Source organism: Erpetoichthys calabaricus, chromosome 1 (genome assembly GCF_900747795.2).
Source record: "Erpetoichthys calabaricus chromosome 1, fErpCal1.3, whole genome shotgun sequence".
Lineage (NCBI taxonomy): Eukaryota > Metazoa > Chordata > Cladistia > Polypteriformes > Polypteridae > Erpetoichthys > Erpetoichthys calabaricus.
Genome location: NC_041394.2, coordinates 65,970,031 through 65,994,412, shown reverse-complemented (window position 1 = coordinate 65,994,412; position 24,382 = coordinate 65,970,031). Strand labels below are relative to the sequence as shown.

Here is a 24,382-nt window from a genome sequence, read left to right as displayed (position 1 = left end):
AAGAAAACTGAATGCAGCACCTTAGTTGGTTGGTATATAGCTTCCACCGAAGCAGGCATGATGGAGTGAAAGGTGGCCGAAATATTCCTGATCTGTCAGCCAGTTCTCCAAGAAGTGACTCAAGGTAGTCAATATAAACTGACAAAAAAACAAGAAAGCTCTTTAGTGCACATACGCAGAATTTGCCCACTTAAAAGGGAACTAAAATTGAGTCTATACATCATATTTATCACTTTTGAGGTTTAATTCATTTGTCACATCATTGCACATTATAACACAGTAACTCTGCTATGACTACCATGAATGTGCTGATGCACTAATGAAGCAGGATAAAGAACCCAATAGCGTGAACTGGCTATAGAAATGAGGACCACCAGCAGGTGCAATGGCCAGGGTGTAAGCTGCCAGCTCAAACCAATCAGCACAGTGATATCAGCCATGTCTGGAGAGGGATGAGAGAAGAGAGGTGTGGTGAAGGGAAAGTGATGAGTGGAGGAATTGTCTAGTGTGGAGAGGAGAAAGTTGTGAATGACCGCGGATGGAGAAAGAGTCTTGGTTATTAGTTCGCCATGCACAATGGCCCTACCAACCAGAGTAACAGCAGCTAATGCAGCTTCATGAAGGGGAAGACTATGCATTAGTGCTGGGCGGTATGACCAAAATTCTAGATCACGGTATTTTTCAAAATTGTACCGGTTTCACTGTATTTTTTTCCCCATGCACGAGTTAACCACATTTTTCACTGCAATTACTGCAGTACACTGGCTAAGAATAACCTATTCCACTGTCATGAGAATTGTACATTATACAAAAAATTTTTTAATGTGCACACAAGTATTAATATAGGTTTGCATGGCCCCATAAAGTGATAGTTTTCAAGGAGGGGGCACTAAAGAGGCACTAATGAAGAGAAGGAATCACATTGCAGGACAGTTGCTGTCGAAAAACATAGAACCTTTTTATTGAACAAATTTTGTAAACAACTTAAAGTAAAATTTTGACAACAAATTGTCAACCATCCAAAGAGGCATTTAGACTTAGTAAAATATCCAGAGGTGCTTGTCAAAAGTTGTACTGCACTGAACATGTCTTAGAAAAGGAACAAATGGTAAATATTTTTTGTAAACCAACTACACTTTCTGTTAATGTTAACAATCTCTGTCCACTGACATGTTAAAGTGACTTTTTAAACAACTTTACCATCATTAAACTGCATAATATTTAAACTAATAAATAATAACAATAAAAAAGTAATAGTGCAACTTCCAGTAATAATACTTCAAGCCCAGGTACACTGCACAGTATTCACCAAAATAAAATAAAACAAGTGCAACTTGGTGATGACATCATTATCAACTGAACCGTCATTAAGGCAAATTGCATTAATATGGACCTTGCTTCAAGCTAAGCTATATACAGAAATAATAAAACTGCAACTTGCATTTATAATGCTATTTGTGGTATAGTGGATCCAAAAAAAAAAAAAAAAAGGTCCGTTTTTAAATCCAGTTCACTGTGTCCGTCTCCATGGGCGCGATTGCACGACCGTGGGGAGCTGATGAGGTGATTGGGGTGAGCCTTACCCGATCGTTCTCAATTGCTTCATCGGCTTACTGTGGCGTGTGAATAAGGCGCTGCGCCCAAGGAGATGTATATTTATGGGCCCGCAGAATAGGGGGAAGGAAAAAAGAAAAAATAGAACACAAGGAGGTTAAAGAAGGGAAAAGGCAGTTATGGGAGACGATACAGACACCAGGAAGGAGAAGGCAGCATGAGCTGGGGCTCCATGAGGGAGCGCAGGCTGAGGCGATTTAGGGGTTGGTTCACCCCACTGACTAAGTGTGTAGTGTGGGGCGAGCGAAATGTAAGACCTCCCAATGGATCGGAGGAGCGACTGAGTGAGTGCAAAGGAAGACGGGAGGTGTGCCGACCTCGGATGGTCTGGCTGCGCAGTGTGGCGGCAGTCAGGACAGGGATGGCAGAAAGCAGTTCATGCTGAAAAGGCTCCGCCAGCAACGCCAGTGAAGGGTGAGCCGCGGAGACAGAAGGTGGTGTGCTGCGATCGGGCGAGGAGAGAGACTGCATTTTAACGGATTTATTTATTATGGATTTTATCCCCACATTTCACTGGCTTTATGGATTTGTTATTTATTTGGGTACTGTATTTTTCTAAACACTGCACAATGGACACTTTTGGTTTTACTTTGGCTGTTTTTAACAAAAGCACTTGAGCACTTTCCACCATACCCTGGCTTCAATGAGATTTCTCAGCTCATCTCAGTCATAACTAATCGATGGTGTTGGTTCAACAGACTCCCATGTGGGAAGAGGGAGTCTGTAGGGGACTGGCATCGTCACAGTATTACACAGTAACCAGGTACATTACACAGTATTGAAAAAAATAAATAAAACAAGTACAACTTGGCTTGCAGTATTATCCAGTAGTATAGAAACAGTATTCACACATTTGAACATAATGGTCCACATCTGACCTTTTAAAAGCAAAGTATCTACAGACACAGCACCTTTTTTCGTCAAAAGTTCTTTTGTGTCATCATGTTCAACTTTATCGTCTGCTACAGCTTCCGTTTCAGAATGTTCTCTGTTCATTTTCACCTCTCAATACCTCCACTAACTCATGTACTCCATTGCATGCGTATTTAGTGGTGCACCAGTGAAAAAGGTCCCCCTTAAACAGTTTCCCGCTGCGCCACGTTCCGAACGTTGTTTAAGCTATTTAAACTGATGTTCCGGTATAAGAAAAATCCATATCATAACAAAAATAAAAAACGGTTTTTGGTATGAACCGGTATGCCGCCCAGCACTACTATGCATAGTTCGGTTCTCTATTTCTTTGGAACTAGTTTTGTCCCTCGCTATCCTTACCTCTCCCATTTTGAACCTCAAACCCTAATAAATTAGTTTTTTGTTTTTATTTGTTAACTGCATTCTTTGGCTCAAGTCTTCTTCTCCTTTATAATTTAGATCTGCGATATAAAATTATTATATACGTCCATTTTCATTTAGGAAGTTTGGTTGCATTTTCATACTTGATCAAAAGTGTCCCCATGACATTTCATTATGTATATGCAAATATTTCAAAATCTGAAAATATCCAAAATACTTCTGGTTCCAGGCATTCCAGATTAGGGATACTCAACCTGTAATAATATGAATAATGTTTAATTGCTATAGTGCCTTTCTCATGTTATAAATTTTAACATTCAAAATTTCTAAAACATTGTCATGACATGCTGTCTTACAAAGTTTGGCATAAGAGGTAGCAAGTTTAAGAATTACTTAGCAATTAACAAGTGGGTTAGTTAGGGAACATGTGTAACATGCTACTTTAATTATCATTGGTTTTGGGAAACATTTATAAAATTAACAATCAATATTATCAATATAGTTTATGATGTTTTTAACACTGCTATGGGCAAACTCATTGATTGTCATTTCTCAATTTAAGTCTTATTGTCCCCCCTGTGTATATATTCCAATATGATCACCACAGTAACTTTACAATTTGAATGCACCTTGTAAAAATGTGAAAAAGGTAGTAACAGCAATACAATGTAATTAAGAATTGCAAAACTGCCACGCAGAATTTAATATTTTTTTTGGGGCAAGTATGTCATGTCTTTCAGTTTGTTGGTTGTGATCACTGTAACCTAAATACTAACATTACAAAATCATGTACATTTTACCACTGGTCCCAAAGTCGCAAAAGTAAATTTTCCCCACCAGCTTCACTCCTGAAAACACTCTCCCTGAATTAGTTACATTACTTAATGTAATGTATTTACTTTTAACTCACCACTCTTGAAAAGGGTAACTTCTGGATCAATAGGTTAGTTGATTTCTGATATTTTCGGATTTCCATCAAAGCACGGGTTCCAGGACGGAAGTGCTTCTTTTTGACAGCCCTCACTGGCCTTGGGGAGGATGAGGATGGGCCTGGCCGAAAAACACAAAAAACGTTCACTTTATGATACATGTTCCACTGATGTTGAACACCTTACAGTACACCCCATTCCCATGAAACTAATATTCAGTGTTTTGGTGTTGCTTAGAACATAATAAAGTTTCCAAGGTTTGATGTACTTAAAATGATTTGCACAGATCATAAGCATTTTACACCATCTTTAGATAAGATTGTTCCTCAAAAGTAGGATATGTAAAGTTATTGTATACCAACAGTACACTTTCAATACACTTCAATGAATACTTGGAAATACTTATCCACCTTAAAAGAACAACTGTCTGAATGTGTGTGTCTGTGAACTGTAAAAGTTACCGCCAAAGTCTACGTTGATCACTTATATTTCAAAACACCTTAGACAGGTGCCATAGCACAGCTAGTCACCTTATAGTGTTGTCTGTTATGTCTGACATTATCCTAATATAGATTTGCTCTTGCACACATTTTCTCTTTTGTTTAAATATAATTGTGGTGCAACATAATTTTAAGAATTACAAAATAGAAATTATACAAGTTTATAGCTTTCAATTTCATCACATACCCAAATATGGTCTGATATTATAAAATCAAATAGAAATGACTAAAGAAATGTCATAGTGTCGTAGACGTGTTTGCATGACTGGTGAAACTGCACCTATGATTGGGGAACATTAGTTACTATGTACAGAGCATTCTATAAGTGTTCAATGGTGTTGAAAGACCAAGGATTCAGATTTGTCAAATTTATCACTGACAAAGCTTATTCCCATGTTAAATGTTAAACCAAGCATTGTCAATAAAGCAACTGCAAGCCCCTGTCAAACAATCATTGTTTTATATGGTGCCTTTCTAGAAGGAGCATCACCTCAAGAACGAATACAGCTACAGAGATACAGTACAATTGTTTACACAGTATGGTGCAAAGGTGTTAGGTTACACACACACACAAAAAAAAAAACTGTTCTTTAAAAATTTCCTCGTGTAAAACTAGATAACATTAAGTAAAAAGAAATAAACATTGATACAACTGAGTACTTTTCATTTATAACATTGCATTCACAATAAATCACTACAAATACATTTATACATTCATAAAAATACACTTAAAATCTGATGTCTCAGTAAGCCATTATGTCAGGTTTGTGAGATCTATGTTTTCATAACTACTTACATGAAACATTACCTGGGTAATAACACTAAAAAGTAACATTTAATGTACAAGTCAAAATTAACAAAAATTTCAAAAGGCACAAACTACTGATGCTTGAATTTTGTAAATCTCTACTACTTACATTTGACCTAATTTTAAGGCTACTTTTGTAAAAACAACCTTCTTGACTGAAGATCAACCCATCATTTGAGAATGAGAATCACACAAATTTTAATTCTCACAAAGTTTGTTGCCTCAGTTTTAATGATGGCAATTTGCATATACTCCTGAATGTTATGAAGAGTGATCAGATGAACTGCAATTAACTGCAAAGTCCCCCATGAAAATCAACTTAATCTCAAAAAACCCATTTTCACTGCATTTCAGCCATTCCATAAAAGGACTTACTGACTTCAGTGAGACTCTTACATTAAACACAGGTGAGTGTGTTGATGAGTACAAGGCTGGAGATCACTCTGTCATGCTGATTGAGTTAGAATAGAGAGGTTCAACTGGAGTGCAGGTGGCTTCAGGGCACCCAAGAAAGTCCAGCAAGCGCCAGGATCATCTCCTAAAGTTGATTCAGCTGCAGGATCAGGGCACCACCAGTGCAAAGCTTGCTCAGGAATGGCAGCAGGCAGGTGAAGACTTTGGAGGATGGCCTGGTGTCAAGAAGGGCAGCAAAGAAGCCACTTTTCTCCAAGAAAAATCAGGGACAGACTGATGGTAGAGGAATTGGACTACTGAGGACTGGGGTAAAGTCATTTACTCTGATGAATCCCATTCCAATTGTTTGCAGCATCAGGAAAAAAAAGATTGTCGGGAGAAGAAAAAGAAAAGGTGAGTGCTATCTTTAAGTCCTGTGTCATGCCAACAGTAAAACATCCTGGCTGAGACCATTCGTGTGTGGGGTTGCATCTCAGCCAAGGAAGTGGGCGCACTCAAAATTTTGCCTAAGAACACAGTCATGAATAAAGAATGGGTACCAGAACATCCTTCGAGACCAACTTCTCCCAACCATCCAAGAACAGTTTGGTGATGAACAATGCCTTTTCCAGCATGATGGAGCACTGAGCCATAAGGCAAAAGTGATAACTAAGTGGCTCAGTGAACAAAGCATCAAAATTTTGGGTCCATAGCCAAGAAACTCCCCAGACGTTAATCCCACTGAGAACTAGTGGTCCTCAAGAGTTGGGTGGACAAACAAAAATCGACAAATTCTGACAAACTCCAAGTATTAATTATGCAAGAATGGGCTGCCATCAGTTAGGATTTGGCCCAGAAGTTGATTGACAGTATGCCAGGGAAAATTGCAGAGGTCTTGAAAAAGAAAGGCCAACAGTACAAATATTGACTCTTTGCATAAACTTAATGTAATTATCAGTAAAAGCCTTTGAAACTTATGAAAGCCTTGTAATTATACTTTAGTATACCATAGAAACATCTGACAAAAAGATCTAAAAACAATGAAGCAGCATACTTTGTGAAAACCAATATTTGTCATTCTCTAAACTTTTGGCCATGACTGTATAGTCAGTTTACAACCAAATTGTATAAGAAAATGTGGTCTGTTTGGCACTGCTTGAAGATTATGCAAATGGTCATAACCAGTATATAAATTGAACAAAGTTTTTAGGGACTGTTTATATTTTTTGCCCATGATAATGACCATGTTATAAGTGATTTAGACTTTCAATGGCCATTCTCTTGGAACAATACACTGAGCTGTCCCTGGCATAAGAAAAACTGTAACAATGAATGGCTTTCTGCCAACAGATATCTACCAGAGGGAACTGGCTGATAGCTCAGAGAAGCTTCAGTTACATCATTCCAGCGGTGTCAGGAGATATAAACTGAATGACATGGCACCATATTCAGTTTTGGTGCGGTTGTACATGCCAACACAAAAAAGGAAATTTGAGGCAGTATTCAGTTTTCCTACCATATCTGTGGCAAATGACAGCAAATATATGGCAATAAGGGCACCTAGTGAGAATGATACTACTTTTGTTAATCATAAAGAGTTACACTCCAATAAGGCACAAGTCAGCTGTGATGGCAAGATGAGACTGACAAATATTGTAGCCTGCTCAATCCACGATTCATTTATTTTGAGGCAACGTGTTGCTGGAAGATGACTTGCTCACAATGCTGTTGCATGTGATGGCTGGTTTGTTGATAACTGGCTGACCCACAGTTTATCATATGGCGTATACTATTCATTGCAACGGCAAAAATGTCATTACATGCAACTTCATTATAAAACTTACAGCAATTTCTTTCACCATCAAAATAATATCTGTGTGATACAATGATTATATATTGAATGCTGAGATACCTACATGAAAGCATCAGGAAGAAACTGGATTTTGCACAACATCAACATGCCAATAACAATGTGTCTGTTGCTTCGCACCCTCATATTTGCAAGACCTTGTTCCATGTGACTTATTTTTGTTCCCTAAATTAAAAATGAGACCGAAGTGAATTATATTTGCTATTGTGAAAGAAATCCAGGAAAAAATTAAAAAACAGGAGGCTCTAGACATGATAACAAAAATGAATATAAGAAATGCTTCCAGGAATGGGAGAAGCACTAGGACAAACAAATTGCCGTACATTTTTTTTTAAACAATTCTTGGATACTGTCTGATGTTGTATTTGATGTGCCACATACTATTGACTGCAGTTGGTATTATGCTACTGTCATTAGGAGACATGCACAAATAAATTGATAGTATTGTGTAAATATGATAAATTTGACCTTGGAGAAGCAAACTGTAAAATGATTGTATTAATTTCATTAAAGAAAGGCAAATCAGATTATAAGAAGCTTACAAGCATGCTCTATCTAGAACTTATAGTATTCTCTCAAAGTTAACCTGGTTACAGTAAATGGCAACCTGAATGTGAATACCTTCCTAAAAGGCAAGCTAAAAAGAAGGCAATAAGAAAACAAGGCCAATGTATTCATTCTCAAATTGGCATAGCATATGAAACACAGACGTGTCAGAGTAAAAAAACGTCATTATTTTAGGTCAGTCAGCTCTGTAAAACTACTTGGCAGACTGGCGAGTTAAATACAAAATTTCTAGTGACTTATTTTGGCTTTTAGTGCCACTCAAAGATAATGTATTTAGTATTTATGTGACTTTGTTTCGATCTTCTTACAGAAACAAGAAATAAAAAAAGAGCACAATTTGTACCTTTGCAACTTTTCTCTAGCATTGTACCAAGACTGCTAGAAACCCATCCCCTTTCCTGACACACCCCTGCACCTCTGTCAGTATATATAAATCAAGAAAATGAACATCAATACTACATATTGACATGTGGCATATTGTTGTGAACAGCGGAATATGAAATTATAAACCTTTAAATGAAAATTTCATTTCATAAAATATTTAAAAGGTAGTATATCCTATAAATATGGTACTGGATATGTATGAATTATTTTTAGTGGTTATGACTTGTGCAGTGCTCGTTAGAAGAAAGCATTGGGGGGGGGGGGGGGGGGGGCTGGTGCAGACTTTCAAACAAATGTATTTTCAAGTGTCACAGCAATCGACAAAACCACAACTCACTGCGAGTACAAACTAATGTAATCAGATAACCTATACATAAGAAATATAAGAAAATTAGATGAATGACTGCATTTAATGTGTTGTTACAATCACAACTCTAGTTTGTTCTTTATTTTTTCCCCTGCTGCGCTTCTTTTTGCTTGTTGGGGCCAGTAGGCATCCTATTTTATAGCCATCTTTCTTTTTATATAAATCAAGGCTCTGTGAGACTTTATCCCCAGCAGTTTACAAATGAAAGAAGTGAATGAGATCTACAAGCATCTGTTACAATCTTTATATTAAATTTGCAATATCTTTATGAGGAGCAACTTACAGAAAATCTCTAAAAATAGTCAGTGTTTATCAGGAGAGTGTTAAAATAAAAATACCGAACAAAAGTGTAAAGTAAAGCACATGAAACATAAGGCTATAGTTAGTATCATGGTTAAATGGAAAGATAAATAAAATGCAGAGTTGGATGTTATAGAGTACAGTACTGGGCTCTCCTTTAACACAGGAAATGCAGTAGACAAGACCGGGCAATGAAGTACTTATACACAAGACTATACTGGATATATTTTTGCCTATTACAGCTGAAATGAAATAATAAAGATACTCCTTATTACTTTAGTCAATGTACATTAAGTTAGCAATTGGCTAAGGTGAAGACTCTGTGAAACTGCAGGTGACTAAAATGTCCACTGTCACAAAACACCTCTTTATAAAAAGATATTAAAATAACAAATGGAAAATAACTCTAACAGTTATTCTTTATTGTCTTTAATGAAGAAAGAAAGTCAGTTTTTGCATACGAAGATTAATGTTTAACAGTTCTAGCACAGAATAGCTGTAAGTGAGAAATCTTGAATGCAACAGTGACTTTCACGATGTTGTTAGATTTGAGAGCAGAGCAGTAAGCGCAGCAAAATCTGTCCCAAAACTCATTGTGAATGGTGTGCATCTAAGAGCCCAAAGACGGTCCGATTTAATAATGAATGACAACACAAACCAGTCACTTGGAAATGAGAATAAGCTGCTCATGAAAGTGATGAGCAAAAGTGTGATGGGGAAATCACAGAGAAAAATATGAACATATGTTCAACTCAAATGTAAGTGTAAGCATTTCAATGGTGTTTTTTTTTTTGGGACAGCCTAGTAGATATACATACATCAGGGAAAATAAGTTTTGAACGCGTCAACATTTTTCTCAGATGTCGGTAACAACCCAAGTTATCCAGACATACAAAGAAATCAAAACAAGCAAGTTCATAAATTAAGTTATGTGTAATAAAGTGGAATGACACAGGGAATAAGTATTGAACACGCTTACTGAAATGTATTTAATACTTACTAGAAAAGCCTTTGTTGGTAATGACAGCTTCAAGACACCTCCTGCTCAGGTGTGATTTTGGCCCATTTTTCCACACAAACTGTCTTGAAATCTTAAATGTTCCGGGGGCATCTTCTATGAACTCTGATCTTCAGTTCTTTCCATAGATTTTTCAATTGGATTCAAGTCGGGTGATTGACTGGGCCACTCTAGCACCTTGATTTTCTTTCTCTGAAACCAACCGAGAGTTTCCTTGGCTGTGTGTCTGGGATCATTGTCTTGCTGAAATGTCCACCCTTGTTTCATCTTCAGCATCCTGGTAGATGGCAGCAGATTATCAAGAATGTCCCAGTGCATTTCTCCATTCATCCTTCCTTCAATTATATGAAGTCTGTCGGTACCATATGCTGAAAAACAGCCCCACACCATAGTGATGTGCAGTGCCATTTCTCCTCATCTGACCAGACTATATTCTCCCAGTATTTCACTGGCTTCTCCAAATGTTGTGCAGCAAACTTTAAACTAGCTTCAACATGCTTTATCTTCAGCAGTGGAGTCTTGTGCAGTGAGCATGCATAAAGGCCATAGATGTTGGGTGCATTACTCATTGTTTTCTTTGAAACAAGTGTACCTGCTAATTCCAGGTCTTTCTAAAGCTCTCCGCGAGTGGTCCTTGGCTCTTGGACAACTGTTCTGATTATTCTTTTGACTCCTCTGTCATAAATCTTGCGAGGAGCACCTGGTCATGGGCAGTTTATGGTGAAATGGTGTTCTTTCCACTACTGGATTATGGCCCAAACGGTGCTCACTGGAACATTCTGAAGTTTAGAATTACATCTGTAACCAATGTCATCAGTATGTTTTGCAACAATAAGGTTGCAAAGGTCTTGAGGGAGCTCTTTGCTTTTACCCATCATGAGAAGCTTCTTGCGTGACACTTTAGTAATGAAAAACCTTTTTATAGGCTACCAATGAGGGCTAAACCAACCAATATAAATTTGCACTGATAGGGGGCAGTATTGCTTTCTAAATACTGTACTGACAAATTTTAGCTGGTTTTTGGCATTTCATGCCTTTCTGCACCTCTTTTTCTTCATTTGTTCAATACTTTTTCCCCGTGCCATTCTACTTTATTACACATAATTTAATTTATGGACTTATTTGTTTTGATTTCTTTGTATGTGTGGATTACTTGGGTTGTTACCAACATCTGGTTAAAATGTCATGTCAATAGCCCCATTAAAAATAAATTTACTGAGAAAAATGTTGACGTGTTCAATACTTATTTTCCCCGCAGTAGATTTCCAACCTGCAGTGTTTAAATGCATTTCTAACACTGCAACCGGTATGGCATGCAACTCATTGAGTGAGATAGCTGTTTTGGGGAATCTACATAAGTGTGTCTATAAAAAAAAAAAAAACCTTGTACCTGTATGAAAACATGCAGATTCTCTGGTTTTAAATGTTGTTATAATACCTCTTCTTTTCCTAAACATGAATGCATCTACCATGTTCTCTTTCGTTTACCAGGTTAGCACAGAGCAGACATGCAAACAGGAGACTTTATCAGCTTTTTTGCAAGCATCTAAACCTGTTAGTTCAGTTTTTTTCCATAGAGAAGGTCTCACTTCAAGGTGCTTACACTCTATTCAGTGGAACAGAAAGGGAAAAGAGAGATCCCAACTTTAGAAAATGCCACAGTATCAAATCGGTCTTACAGCACAGAAAGACAAATGCTTAGTGCAGTTTGACGACATCATAATGTCTCCACTTGGGGTCAGGTGTCTGTTTTAGCTGGCTGACTGAAGACTTATCCAGATTTGAACTCCATTTTGACATATTTGCATGTAAAAATATGAACACAAACTGGAGTTAAACCTGCTTTTTTAATGAAAGAGCAGATGTGTGGGTTATAGAAGGGTGCAGGATACATCTTTTCTAATTACTGGAAGACATAATGGGCAAGTTATACAAGGGTGTGGGATATACTTGTGCAAATATGGTAATCCAGATTCATTTTTAAAATAAATGAAAACGGCAGCAATACTTTTTGTTTTTACTCCGTACAGTACTGTCAAAAAAGTGCTTTCTATTGTGCATCTTGCTATTGAGGATTTAAAAATTTTTCTCATATTTACTGCTGTCTGTGTTGTCTTTACATCAGATAAGGGGACGTTTGGATTTAAAAGGGCTGGCTATAATCAGGTCTAGCTGTGTTCAGTAGTTAAGTCTAATTATCAGATAGCTTTGGTCAGCTATTTGAGTGGATAACTAAGAGGACAATTATCTTTTCACTTGGGCATGGGAGTGTTGGATACCTTTATTACTTAAATATATTAAGTATCAATTTAGAAACTGAATATGTTTACTGAATAATATAAAATATTTTTCCCTAAATATTTTTGATACCACCATGTATTTTAAAAACACACAATTCAATACTAACTGAAATTTATTTTTCCACCTTAAAAGATAAAAATAATCTTTTTAAAAATATAAAAAATAAAATGATTTCCAAATACAGAGGATACCGAGAAATTCATTCATGGATTAGGTTCTAGTAGGACCGACTACTGCAATGCATCATTTACTGGCTGTTCACAACATTCTAGAAGAAGGGTTTTCGGTTAATTCAACATGATGTTATAGGATTAATTACAAGAACAATAAAGTACAACAGCATGGCTCCTGTTCTCAAGTCATTATACTAGCTTCCATTTAAATTTAGGGCAGGTTTCAAAATATTAATTCTTACATTTAACGCCTTAAACTTTACAAACCAGAGTGCATATTAAGATCTGAAGATGCTGGGCCACTAAACATTCCAAGGACTAATAAAATGACAGCGGGAGGTTGAGATTTTAGCTACAAGGCCCCAAAGCTGTGCAACTAATAATTAAAAGATGTCCCTTCAGTGTCGACTTTTAAATCCAGGCTTAAGACTCAAATCTAGCATACTCTGAGTACAGATGTTGATTAGTTTTATATGTATAATTGTATAACAATATAAGTATTACAGTAATTACGAACCATTACTAACCCTCCTCTATTCTGTTTCTCTTCCTGATGTCCTGCTCCAGCATTTTGGCACAACCTCTTTACCTCCAAGTCGTCTTCCTGGCCATAAAAAAAAAAACTTGAAATACTAAGAGCTTTGAAATCAATCAATTGAAAGATTCTATCTCATATTAGATGGCCCAGCATAGACCTTCACTTTAGAATGGCCAAGAGAGGGTGGGAAGCCAATTGGCCTAGGCCTGCAGAACTATGACCGGGGACTGACTTTACCTTTTGACCTTGCGCTATATGTGACCAATGATCTCCCCAGAGGTTTAGTTTCTCCAGGTATGAGTGAAGTTTGCTTTCCTCTCCCCCAATATCAACCGGCCCAAAGTTTAACAATAACGTTAGCGGACAGATATTGCTTTGCTTCATTAATGTTACATTAATGCATTAAATTGCAATTGCATTTTGACTGTGAACTTCTTACAGCACTATGAACAATCTCTCAGTAAGGAACACTACTGTATACAAAAATAAACTGAATTGAATTTGATGTCATATACAAGCACTACTGTCTCACAAATTCAATACCCTGGGTTTAAATATAGCATGAATGAATAGGTTTCCCTGTGGGAACTCATTTATTTTTCCATTCCTGAAAGAATGGTGTCTTAGGTTAGTTGGAGATTCCAACTTGGCCCTATGCATGTGTGGGTGTGTGCACAACTCGTGTATACCTTGTGCCAAAGCTGCTGGAACACTCCTCAATACTGCATCAAACAATGAACTACAATGTAAAACATGACAGAACTTTGTCCCGTACAAATGATTGAAATGACCGATTTGGAATCTCTGTACTACCTGCTTGATAAAAGCAATATTTTTTTTTTCTTTCATCTTCATCTTTACTGATCTGCCATTGTATCCTGCATGAGAGACTAAAATCACCCCATTGATCTTTATAAATAAATAAATGTTACACTGAAGTTTACATACCTGGACCACTTAAACGACGGGTTCGAGGAGTGGTCTGTGAAGGAGATGTAAAGGAGCCAAATCCTGATGTATTAGAAACATTTCCTCTTCCAGGGGTGGTCTGCTTCCGCCGATGGGAAGGTTGTCCAGGTTTTCTGGGCATTTATATTTAAAATGTAAACAAGTTCCTCTAAAGCTGAAAGACAGACTTTAAAAATTAAAGACAAAAATAAAATAAAAATCAAATGACATGGCTATAGTTAAACAATTAAGCTAATGTAAAAACATCACAATTTAAACTTAAGAAAGCTTAAATAAAATATCACTAAGTATTCATTTATCTATTACTTACCCCAGGTTGTTTGCAGTGAAGGTCAAGAAAACTTTTAATCTCATATTTTCATTATGACCGGATTGTTAACCAATGAGTGATGGGAGGAGATGGATCTGCAGTTCAAATGCTCATACTTCTTGTTTGTGTACAACATACAACACTGAACAATATTTTAGTAAAAAAGTATGCTCTTTGGAATACTGGATAAAGGACATGTGGATTATGTGACAGAAGTAATTTTAGACTTTTTTCCCATGGATGTTTGAATATTGTTTGCTGCTGTTCAGTATTAGCCCCCTAATGAAGCCAGGTGTATCATAACTTTTTATGACCTCCGTTCTCCATGAAAACATGAGATTAAGAATATTTCTCAGTCATCAATACAAACAACACAGGGTAAGTTAACACATACATTTACATTTTTGGGTGGACTATTCTTTTAACATGTAGAAAGATCCAAACAGAATTTGGTGAACTGGAAATTTCAAGTTGTTATATTAACCACTAAAGTTTCTAAAGAAAAATTAATTTTAACATAAATTTCTTTGTCATAAAAGATAAAGAGAAAAACCAGGTATGTTCCAATTTTTGGTTAAAAAGCAAACTACAAGCAGATGTAAAAAAAATACTTAAACTATTAATATGACTAAAAGAAAATACTCATTTCTTCCTTGTAAAACAAGAAAAATGCAATGCAAATATAATTTGTACATCTTACAATTACAATGCTTTGAGCAGATCCCTTTATCTATTGTCCTCGTACTATGTTGTACCGTGCCATACCATACCATTTTCTAAACTCGCTTAATCCGGCGCAACGCTGCAGCAGGCATAGGGCGCAAGGCAAGAACAATCTCCTGGACTGGTCACCAGTCTACCGTGTGGTGAACACACTCACACACTTGCCAATTTACTATTATCAGTCCACCTCATCAGCATGTCTTTGTACTGTAAGAGGAAACCCAATCATCACCTGTAGAAAAGAGGATTTGGAATGTGGTATCTGGTCTCCTTAATGTGAGGCGAGGCAGCAGTGCAACCGCTATGCCACCCATCCCCTATTATGCTATGTTGACTTTAACTATTTCAGACAAAACTGGACTTCAAAACACTAAACATTAAAGTTTGAAAATGAAAATCATTGCCATTTAATGTGGAACATTTCCTTAAAGTATACTGTACTAAATTACAAACATCTTGAGTGTTATTCAAAGCTGACTTTGCTCGGAAATAATATCTAAAAAAACAGTTATGCATAAATGGCAATTTTTCCACCTACAGTTCTTAAAACAGAAATCTTACAATAGCTTTGCAAATTCTGTGACTTTTCCTAGCATATATACCAGAACATCTTTGCAGTTACATTTTGTTGTCTTCTAAAGACACTAACTGCATACAACGTGCTAAACGGCATAAAAGCTTCTTTCATAAGTATTTACTCAGGTACATTTATTTCACTTTTCACAGAATGCTTTTACCAAAACAGTACCGGGTTTAGAGAAATGCAAAACAAAAGCATTACAGAATCCGTGTCACTGCAAGTGCAACATCTGTCCTGTTTTACTGTTCGCGGACACTACGCATTACAAATTGACTTCCATCTATTTATTTCAGAAAGAAGCCCAATACCATAACATGCTTGAACAGATGTAACTTGGCATTTAAAGTGTTTCGTGCTACATATTCTCATTAAAAAAACCTCTATAAAAACAGATTTCAATCGAACTGAAATCAGCATAAAGACATACAAATAACAGCTCCAGAATAACTAATGGAAAAGGTCTGACCTGTCTAAAAACAACATCATACGGTTCTATCAATGTGACTTTAAATACATCTCGTGTATGGCATGAAATGATCTACAAACATGAAATCAACAAAAAAGGAACATTAATCAGATTGCTGACAAATTAATCTACACGAAAAAAGCCTACCTTCAAAAACTACCTTTACTGCAAAATGCGTTAAACTCAAGATCATCTAAGTCCCGGCTCCGTGCAGAAGGAAGATTTCAAAAAATGCGCATCAGCCGTTATGACGTATAAGCCCGCCCCTAAACCAATGAAAGAGCGAATCCAGTGCAAAGGCGGAGTTTCTTAAATACGGCGTGTACCAAGGTATGCGTTACTGAGAATGTGGTAAATAAAATAAACAACATGAATGAAACACTAAGCGCGTTCGCGTTATACTTTAATTCGCAAGTACACGCCTGGCGATTCAGGACAAAGGTTTTAAACTTGCACATCGAACTTAACAATTTACTGCCACATTTGATTCACTAACCTGCGCTACTGTTTGAGAAACGAGGCTGAAGTTGCCTACTTATTCCATCCATCCATCCATTTTCCAACCCACTGAATCCTAACTACAGGGTCACGGGGGTCTGCTGGAGCCAATCCCAGGGCTCAAGGCAGGAACCAATCCTGGGCAGGGTGCCAACCCACCGCAGGCCTACTTATTCGTCAGCTACTAATTCGGATGTGTTTTCACTCAAGTGTCACTGTTGTGTGACAATGTACAAAAAATAGGTCCACTGGAATATAACAGATTGTGGGGTGTCAATTGACTATATGTTTACACGTACCATGTTCAAGGGACCACAAAATATTCCACAGTAAAATTTCCTGTAATTCAGGATCTCTGTAGTGGAACACATTTTCATACGCGACTGTCACTGTTTTAAGATTAACAACGTATTTGGTGCAAATGTGACAGTTTACAATTTTTAAATACTGCACGTTGAAGAATATTTTTAGCGACATCTACTGGCTAAATATGTGCAACACCACAGATTTTTAAGGTGCGCAAAATTTCGATTGTTTTACTTCAATTATGGAATTAGTACGGCCGTTTATTTCTCAATTTATGACGTCCAAGAAAGACTTTACAAGACCTTGCACCAGTTACGATAAAACACAAAATGTATGTTATTTATTGTGCTTGGTTTTATCATTTTGTTGTTAATTATTGTAAATGGATAAGGATAACTAGTGAGAATATTCTTTCAGTTTATGTTACTTACGTTTTACCATCCCCAGTTTACCTGCTTAATATGCATAAGCATCATAAATCAATTAATTTTCTTGCTTTCTCAAGTGGCACCGATTTTCCTCAAATGTGTTTCTTATATTAGAGTCTTTCATCTTCTCTTACACTATAAAGAGGTTGACACATTTCATTTATCTTAAGTTCTTGGTGGTAATAATGGGAACCCTTTGTAAACCATGGCCTCACTTCTCTGCTCAGCAAAATATGCACTTCGAGGAAGCCGACTTAGAGGCCCCTACAACTCGGTTGTCATTTTAACATTTTGTCGATTCTTTACAACAGCCATCTGCGTACGGTAGTGTGAATTTAGAACTCTCTGATTCTGCTGTCCAGGAAACTTTGTCAGCCAGTTACTTATTTTTGATACTCAGTTTTATACTTTTCCAAGTCCTTCCAAAAATTGACTTCTTTGAGCACGACTTGGCATTCTGTTTGACCGCGTGTGCATGAGTCGTCAATAACTATAGCCTTCGTAGTCAAAATTACCTGTAGACTGGGAGCCGGCTGTGTGTCATTTTTCGGGGTTTGTCAGCACGTCAGTTCCAAACCACCTTTTACTTTGTCAACAAAGGCGCTTCTGGTTGACTGACGATGATGCGGCGAGCAGTGCGGCATTGCCCCGCCCATTTCCGGTACACTCGAGTCAAAACAAAAGTCTTTTGTTGAAGTACTGCATGCACCTGTTTCCTGAATGTTATTCTGAATTATTTTAGGAAGATTTTCTTTAATATGTGGTTTAGAACGAATCTGCTTCTAAGTTGTATTTTAATTATACTCAAGATATTTCTATAATATCGTCGTAGACCTAACGAGACAGATAGATAGACAGATAGAACTTCATTTGTCCCTGGAAAATGTGGCTTTTTACAGAATCTCTTAAAATAAATAAATACATAAATACAGGACCGTCTTAACAGCATCATAGGCCCCCAGGCAAAGTAGAGCGCTGGGGACCTTGTTTTGATAGCAAAACAGAAACATACTTTGGCATCAGAAACATTGTAGACCCCCAGCCACTGCCCATTGTACCCATACATTAAGACAGCCCTGTGTAGTTAAGTAAGTAAATAAATATATAAATATACACACATACTTTGGTCTGAGTACACACCAGAGTGACAATAAAGCAGCACAGTTAAAATGAAAGAAACTTCTAACATGGCTGTCACAGGCATTATGCAGACATATTGCTGTTGGTATAAAGGAGCCCTAGTTCGCTTCCTGACATACTTCAGCTGAAGGGTTAGTTGTCTGAAAGTCCTCAGTGTTAGTATGTCAAAAAGGGGATGTACAGCATTGTTCATAATGACACTAAGTTTTATTTTAACTCACCTCTGCTACTATCTCCAGAATGTATCCTATAACTGAGCCTGCCCTTTTAATTAGCTTGTTGATTTGGTGGGCCTCTCTTGAAGTGATGTTACAAGTCCAGCACACCACAGCGTAGAAAACTGCACTGGCCATCACAGAATTATAGAAGATGTGACGGATGTCACTTCCCACGTTAAACGAACAGTCTGCTAATGAAAAAGGCAATGCTCTGCTCTTTCTTATATAGTTCCTCTGTGTACTGAGACCACTCTAACCTGTCACTAATGTGGATGGTAAGTACTTATAGGAGTAGACCACCTCTATATCCACTCCTTGAATAGTGACCGGACATGGTGTTGCGAAGGTCAGTAAGCAGTCCCATGGTTTTGCTGATGTAGATTCTCTTTGCACAAAGAAACAGAGCTCTCCACCTGACTCCTATACTCTGTTTCATCCCCCTTTATCAATATACCCTATAAGTGCGGAATCATCTGAGAATTTCTGCAAGTGTCATGACCTGGTGTTATATTTATGAACTGAACTATACAGATTAAAGAGAAAAGCAAACAGGACTTTTCCATGTGGTGCTTCAGTGTTGCTCACATCTGCATCAGAAAACACAGTCCTTGAGCCTCACGGTATTATCGTAGTATTTCCCTCTGCTTACTCTTTACCCAAGGGTAAGTGTACTTGTCAAGTTTGTTATCGGGTTGGTCTACTGTTGCACTTTAAGATTAACACACACATACATAGCTATACGCATAGACACAGACCCTAACCACAACAGTGCCCCATGAGTGACACACACACAGCTGATTAACCTTTAGCACTTTAAACCACACAAGTGCTTTAGGAATAACACAGCCTGCCACTCTCTCAGCACTTCAAGAGACTTACTTATTAATGGTACGAACAACATACAATGTTTTAATGATATCTCAGACCTAAATATTACTTTAGGTCCACAAGAATACATTTAAAATACAAAGGCTCAGCATCATTGACTATCAACAGTTTATCAGCCAAGAATGCCTTACTTCACATACTGTTCCCTACTATTGAGTGGAGCTCTCACTCGCAGCCTTAATAAACCTCACAGCACAGAGGTAATGGCAAATCTCTGGCTGCACCAGGTGCTCAAAGAAAACCTTATTACATTAATCACACTAGACATTAAGACAAAGCATAGCAAGTTAAAAGCAGCATGGTATTAATTACAGAAATAATAATAAAACCAGTGGAACAAAGAATAATAGAAAATAGGACTGATAGAAAAGTCTGGATATATATAGTCTTTAGAAAAAGCTTACGAAAAAGTTACAGATGACAAGGATGAATGCTGCAAGCGGCTTCTGATCTAGCACTAGTAGTTGCTTATGGTGCTATTCTTACCACCAGTGATGTCTTCATCCCTTCTTTTTCCTCCCTCCTTCCTTGCTCACTTACTTCCTTACTCACTTACTCACTTACTATATTGCTCCTCAGACGAGGCATATTTATTCTAAAATTCTACCGGGGGGTTTTGCAAGATGTGATTGTTAGACATTCTGATTGGCTGGCTGTCAATATGATGAATGAATTCTCTGTCCGTTTTCCCAAACAATAAAACTTTTTATGTTTTCAGAGGTGTTGCTATGTCTCCCTTTCCCAGGCTGTAAAATAATTAGATGTCCATCCTTCCTCAGGTTATAAAGTAATTGAGCCACCAGCATGTCTTCCTTTCTTTGTTGGAACAGCTGTTTTAAAAGTGAGGTATAACTGGAAGAAGACATGCTTAGATTTGTCCTGAATGTAGTTCATCTGTTGTCTTGTCTTGAACAAAATATAATGGAAATATAAACCAAAATATACAGATTTTGTACCCCACAACACTCAAACTGTGGTCTGCTCAAAAGACAGTACATTATCCAGGACACCATAGGCTCATCCACCTGCATATCTCTGAGTTTACCCCTTAACAGGGATGACTGGACAGTATTGAAAGCACTGGAGAAATCAAAAAACACAATCTTCACAGTACTGCCAGCTTTATCCAGGTGAGAATAAGCCTTGTGGAGCAGACAGATAATTGCATCCTCCACTCCAATCTTTGTCCGACAGGCAAATTGTAGTGGCTTCCAGGATATTTATAATAGCCTTTATTTTTTTTCTTTTGGTTCTTTACCATTTTTATATATATCTTTTCATCAATAAATTAATAATAAGTTTTAAAATGTATAATTTCAGTGTTGGTTTCATATCTGTCTGTTTTTTAAAGCAGGACAATATCTTGAAATTACACCAATGTGTGTAAAACCATACTCCTCACATACTTAATACCATTTCTTGCATGCATACATTTAGAATAGGTACAAAAAATTCTAACAGAATTGTTGTGCTTTACTTGATTTAGAGTTTTGGTTCTATTTAGCTGGCTTTTTCTCATGGGTCCCATCAAATTTGAGAGGGTGTGTTCTTACGAGGCTTTGGTTGGTGAACTGCATGCATTTTTTGGTATCCACTGTAACATTTATAGGCAGGCATCATGGATCAGTTGCAGTGAAACTGATGTACTCCCAAACTTGCAGCAGATCAAGACCAGACTATGCAGTATTGAACTAAGAGGAGGTGATCCTCAGTCTAAGTGCTGCCTAGTGAACAGCTGAACAAGACCAGTCTTAAATTGAACTAATCTGCTGCTAGTCTTGTTTTGGCTTTGTATTTCTCTTAGGTTTGCTCAGCTGGCCCTTTGACTGCCAGTTAACGATAATTAACATTTTACACTCTCAATTAACAAATTCCTTTCAATTTAAAGGGACAGAACACATAGCAAAAATAAGTCCTCATGTAAACTTATTAAAAAACTAGTTGTTCTAATATAAAACCATTTTACAGTCCTTCCCTTTCAAAGATCCAAAAGGACAGTGGGAAAAGGATCTCTCACTCAACATCTCAGAAAAGGAGTGGAAGGTAGCAATGCAGAGAATTCACTTTAGCTTCATATGCGCAAAGCATACAATTATTCAACTCAAAATTATATATCGAGCAAGTCTGTCTTGTTGAAAATTGTCTCTGGTCACCCCATTTCTTTTTCTTCTCCATTTATCTTTATTCACTTATTAATTCATCTATTTACTTATTTTTATTAGCTTTAAGTTTTATTCTGCTGCCCATGCTCTCTTTCTCAGGGGTGGGGGTTGATTTGTTTTCAATCCTATTTTTGTAAAATTGATCTATTTTTATGGAATGTTGTTTGATTTCAATAAAATCAATACAATTATAAAAAAAAACAAAAAAACTAGGTGTTCTGCCCGTCTAAGATGGGGTTGAAATCTTAATAATCTATGAAGTCCTCAGTGTATTCAACTTTAAAGTTTGCAATGCAATGCATTCTATTGGAATGTATGCTCACTGGCTACTTTATTAAGTACACCTTGCTAAAATCAGGTTGGACTGCCTTTTGCCTTCAGAATTGCTGTAATTCTTCATGGCATTTCCCAATTACACAGATAATGCAGAAGAGCTGATATTTGTTATTCATTATATGCCCAGCTTTTTCTATTTACTAAATTAATAATCATAGATTCAACAATGGGCTGGAAACATTCCTCAGGGATTTTGGTCCATATTGACATTATAGCATTATGCTGTTCCTGCAGATATGTCAGCCGCACATCCATGATGCGAATCTCCCGTTCCACCACATCCCAAAGGTGTTCAGTTGGATTGAGACCTGGTGACTGTGGAGGCCATTTGAGTACAGTGAACTCATTGTCATGTTCAAGAAACAAGCAGGATGTGGTTTGAGCTTTGTGACATGGCATGTTATCCTGTTGAAAGTAGCTTTCAGATGTTGGGTACACTTGGGGTCATAAAGGGATGGACATGATCAGCAACAATAGTCAGGTAGGCTATGGCATTTAAACAATACTCATTTGGTACTAAGGGGCCCAAAGTGTGACAAGAGAAATATCCACAACACCATTACACCACCACCAGCCTGAACCATTGATACAAGGCAGGATGGATCCATGTTTTCATGTTGTTGATGCCAAATTCTGGCCCTACCACCCAAATGTCACAGCAAAAATCGAGACTCAGACCAGGTAACCTTTTTTCCAATCTTCTATTGTCCAATTTTGGTAAGTTTGTGCAAATTATACCTCAATTAAACTGTTCTTAGCTGACAAGTGTGGCACCCGATGTGGTCTCCTGCTGCTGTAGCCCATCTGCTTCAAGGTTCAACGTGTTGTGTGTTCAGAGATGCTCTTCTGCATACCTTGGTTGTAATGAGTAGTTATTTGAGTTACTGTTACCTTTTTTCAGCTTGAACCAATCTGACCATTCTCCTCTGACCTCTGGCATCAACAAGGCATTTTTGCCCAGAAAACTGCACCTCACTGGATATTTCCCCTTTTTTGGAACCATTCTCTGTAAACACTAGAGATGGTTGTGCATGAAAATCTCAGTAGATCAGCAGTTTCTGAAATACTCAGACCAGCCCATCTGGCACTAACAACCATGCTGCATTCAAAGTCACTTAAATCAACTTTCTTCCCCATTCTGATGCCCAGTTTGAACTTCAACAGGTCGTCTTGACAATGTCTACATGAGTTGCTGCCAAATGACTGGCTGATTAGATATTTGTGTTAACAGACAGTTGAAGAGGTGTACCTAATAAAGTGGGCAGTGAGTGTATTTTGTAATGCATGTAGTAATAAAATGCATTACATTTTTTGGTCAAACAAATGGCGCATCATAAAAGCTTATTTGTAGTAATAGAACGCATCACATTTTCATTCCAACAGGTGACACATCACAAACATAAGCGCTGCTTTTACGAATCCCATACCAAGCAGCATATAACAGAGACACAGCAAACGGATGGACACACAGACACATACACACAGACACTTGCCCTTTAATGAAGGTGGATAATTGCCATAATAAGCTGCATTAGACAGAAATGCATTTCGGTGTCATTTTGTAAATGTTATTCACTTAGACCGGGGTCCTGGTGTGCCGCAGTGGCTGCAGGTTTTTGCTCCAACCCAATTGCTTAATAAGAAGCACTTATTGTTCAAGTAACACTTATGCTTCAATTTACTTGTCTCGCTTGCTAAGATTTTAAACCCTTATTGCTTATTTTAGTCTTAAACCGGTATTCTTGGTTTTTAATTGTTCCTAATTAGCAATAACATGCAAATGACAAGAGACCAGCATTTCTCCATTTAGCTTGTTACCATTTACACCTGTGTGTATTAATCATGCACTGTTGGGTTTAATTAAATACTTGGAAGGAAAGTGAAGAGAAAAAAGTGAAGGACTGAGAATTACTCCTTCATTTTAGCCTTCAAATTATTTGGATGATATACTCAGAAAGGGGAAGAAAATCTAGGATATGAGAATGACCTGACATAGCAGAGTTAAAGCACTAACAAGCCATGAAATTAAACTATTGGCAAGAATTGCTTTCTAATTAAGCAACTGGGTTAGAACCAAAACCTGCAGCCACTGTGGCCCTCCAGGACCGTGATTGAGGAACCTTGACTTAGACGGTAGGAAAAGACCCTGAAATTCCTATAGAGGAAGTAATGACAAAAAGAGGTACACATTAGTAGAATCATATCTGAAGCCTAATTATCTATCTGTAACTTTGTTTCCCAAATATGCAGATAATGCAGAAGAGCTGATACTTGTTATTCATTATGTGCCCAGCTTTTTCTAT

The 24,382-nt window shown here is 37.4% G+C and overlaps 1 protein-coding gene across 6 annotated transcripts in view; it reads right to left on the bottom strand.

Moving 5' to 3' along the window:
• The window catches only part of LOC114651267 (uncharacterized), a 35,238-nt gene extending 17,294 nt beyond the window's left edge, over nt 1–17,944 (bottom strand). The window contains exons 1-3 of one of the 6 annotated variants that reach the window (XM_028801221.2): nt 17,851–17,944; nt 14,004–14,190; nt 3,818–3,957 (exon numbers count right to left, since the gene is read on the bottom strand). In XM_028801221.2, the coding sequence (XP_028657054.1) occupies nt 3,818–3,957; nt 14,004–14,145 (282 nt within the window). In that variant the 5' untranslated portion in view covers nt 14,146–14,190; nt 17,851–17,944. Of the gene's footprint in view, nt 1–3,817; nt 3,958–14,003; nt 14,191–16,250; nt 16,383–16,599; nt 16,682–17,850 lie in introns of those variants that run through there. The other 5 variants (XM_028801236.2, XM_028801229.2, XM_028801242.2 and 2 more) reach the window with 5 other exon arrangements.
• Between the last annotated feature and the right edge of the window lie 6,438 nt (nt 17,945–24,382).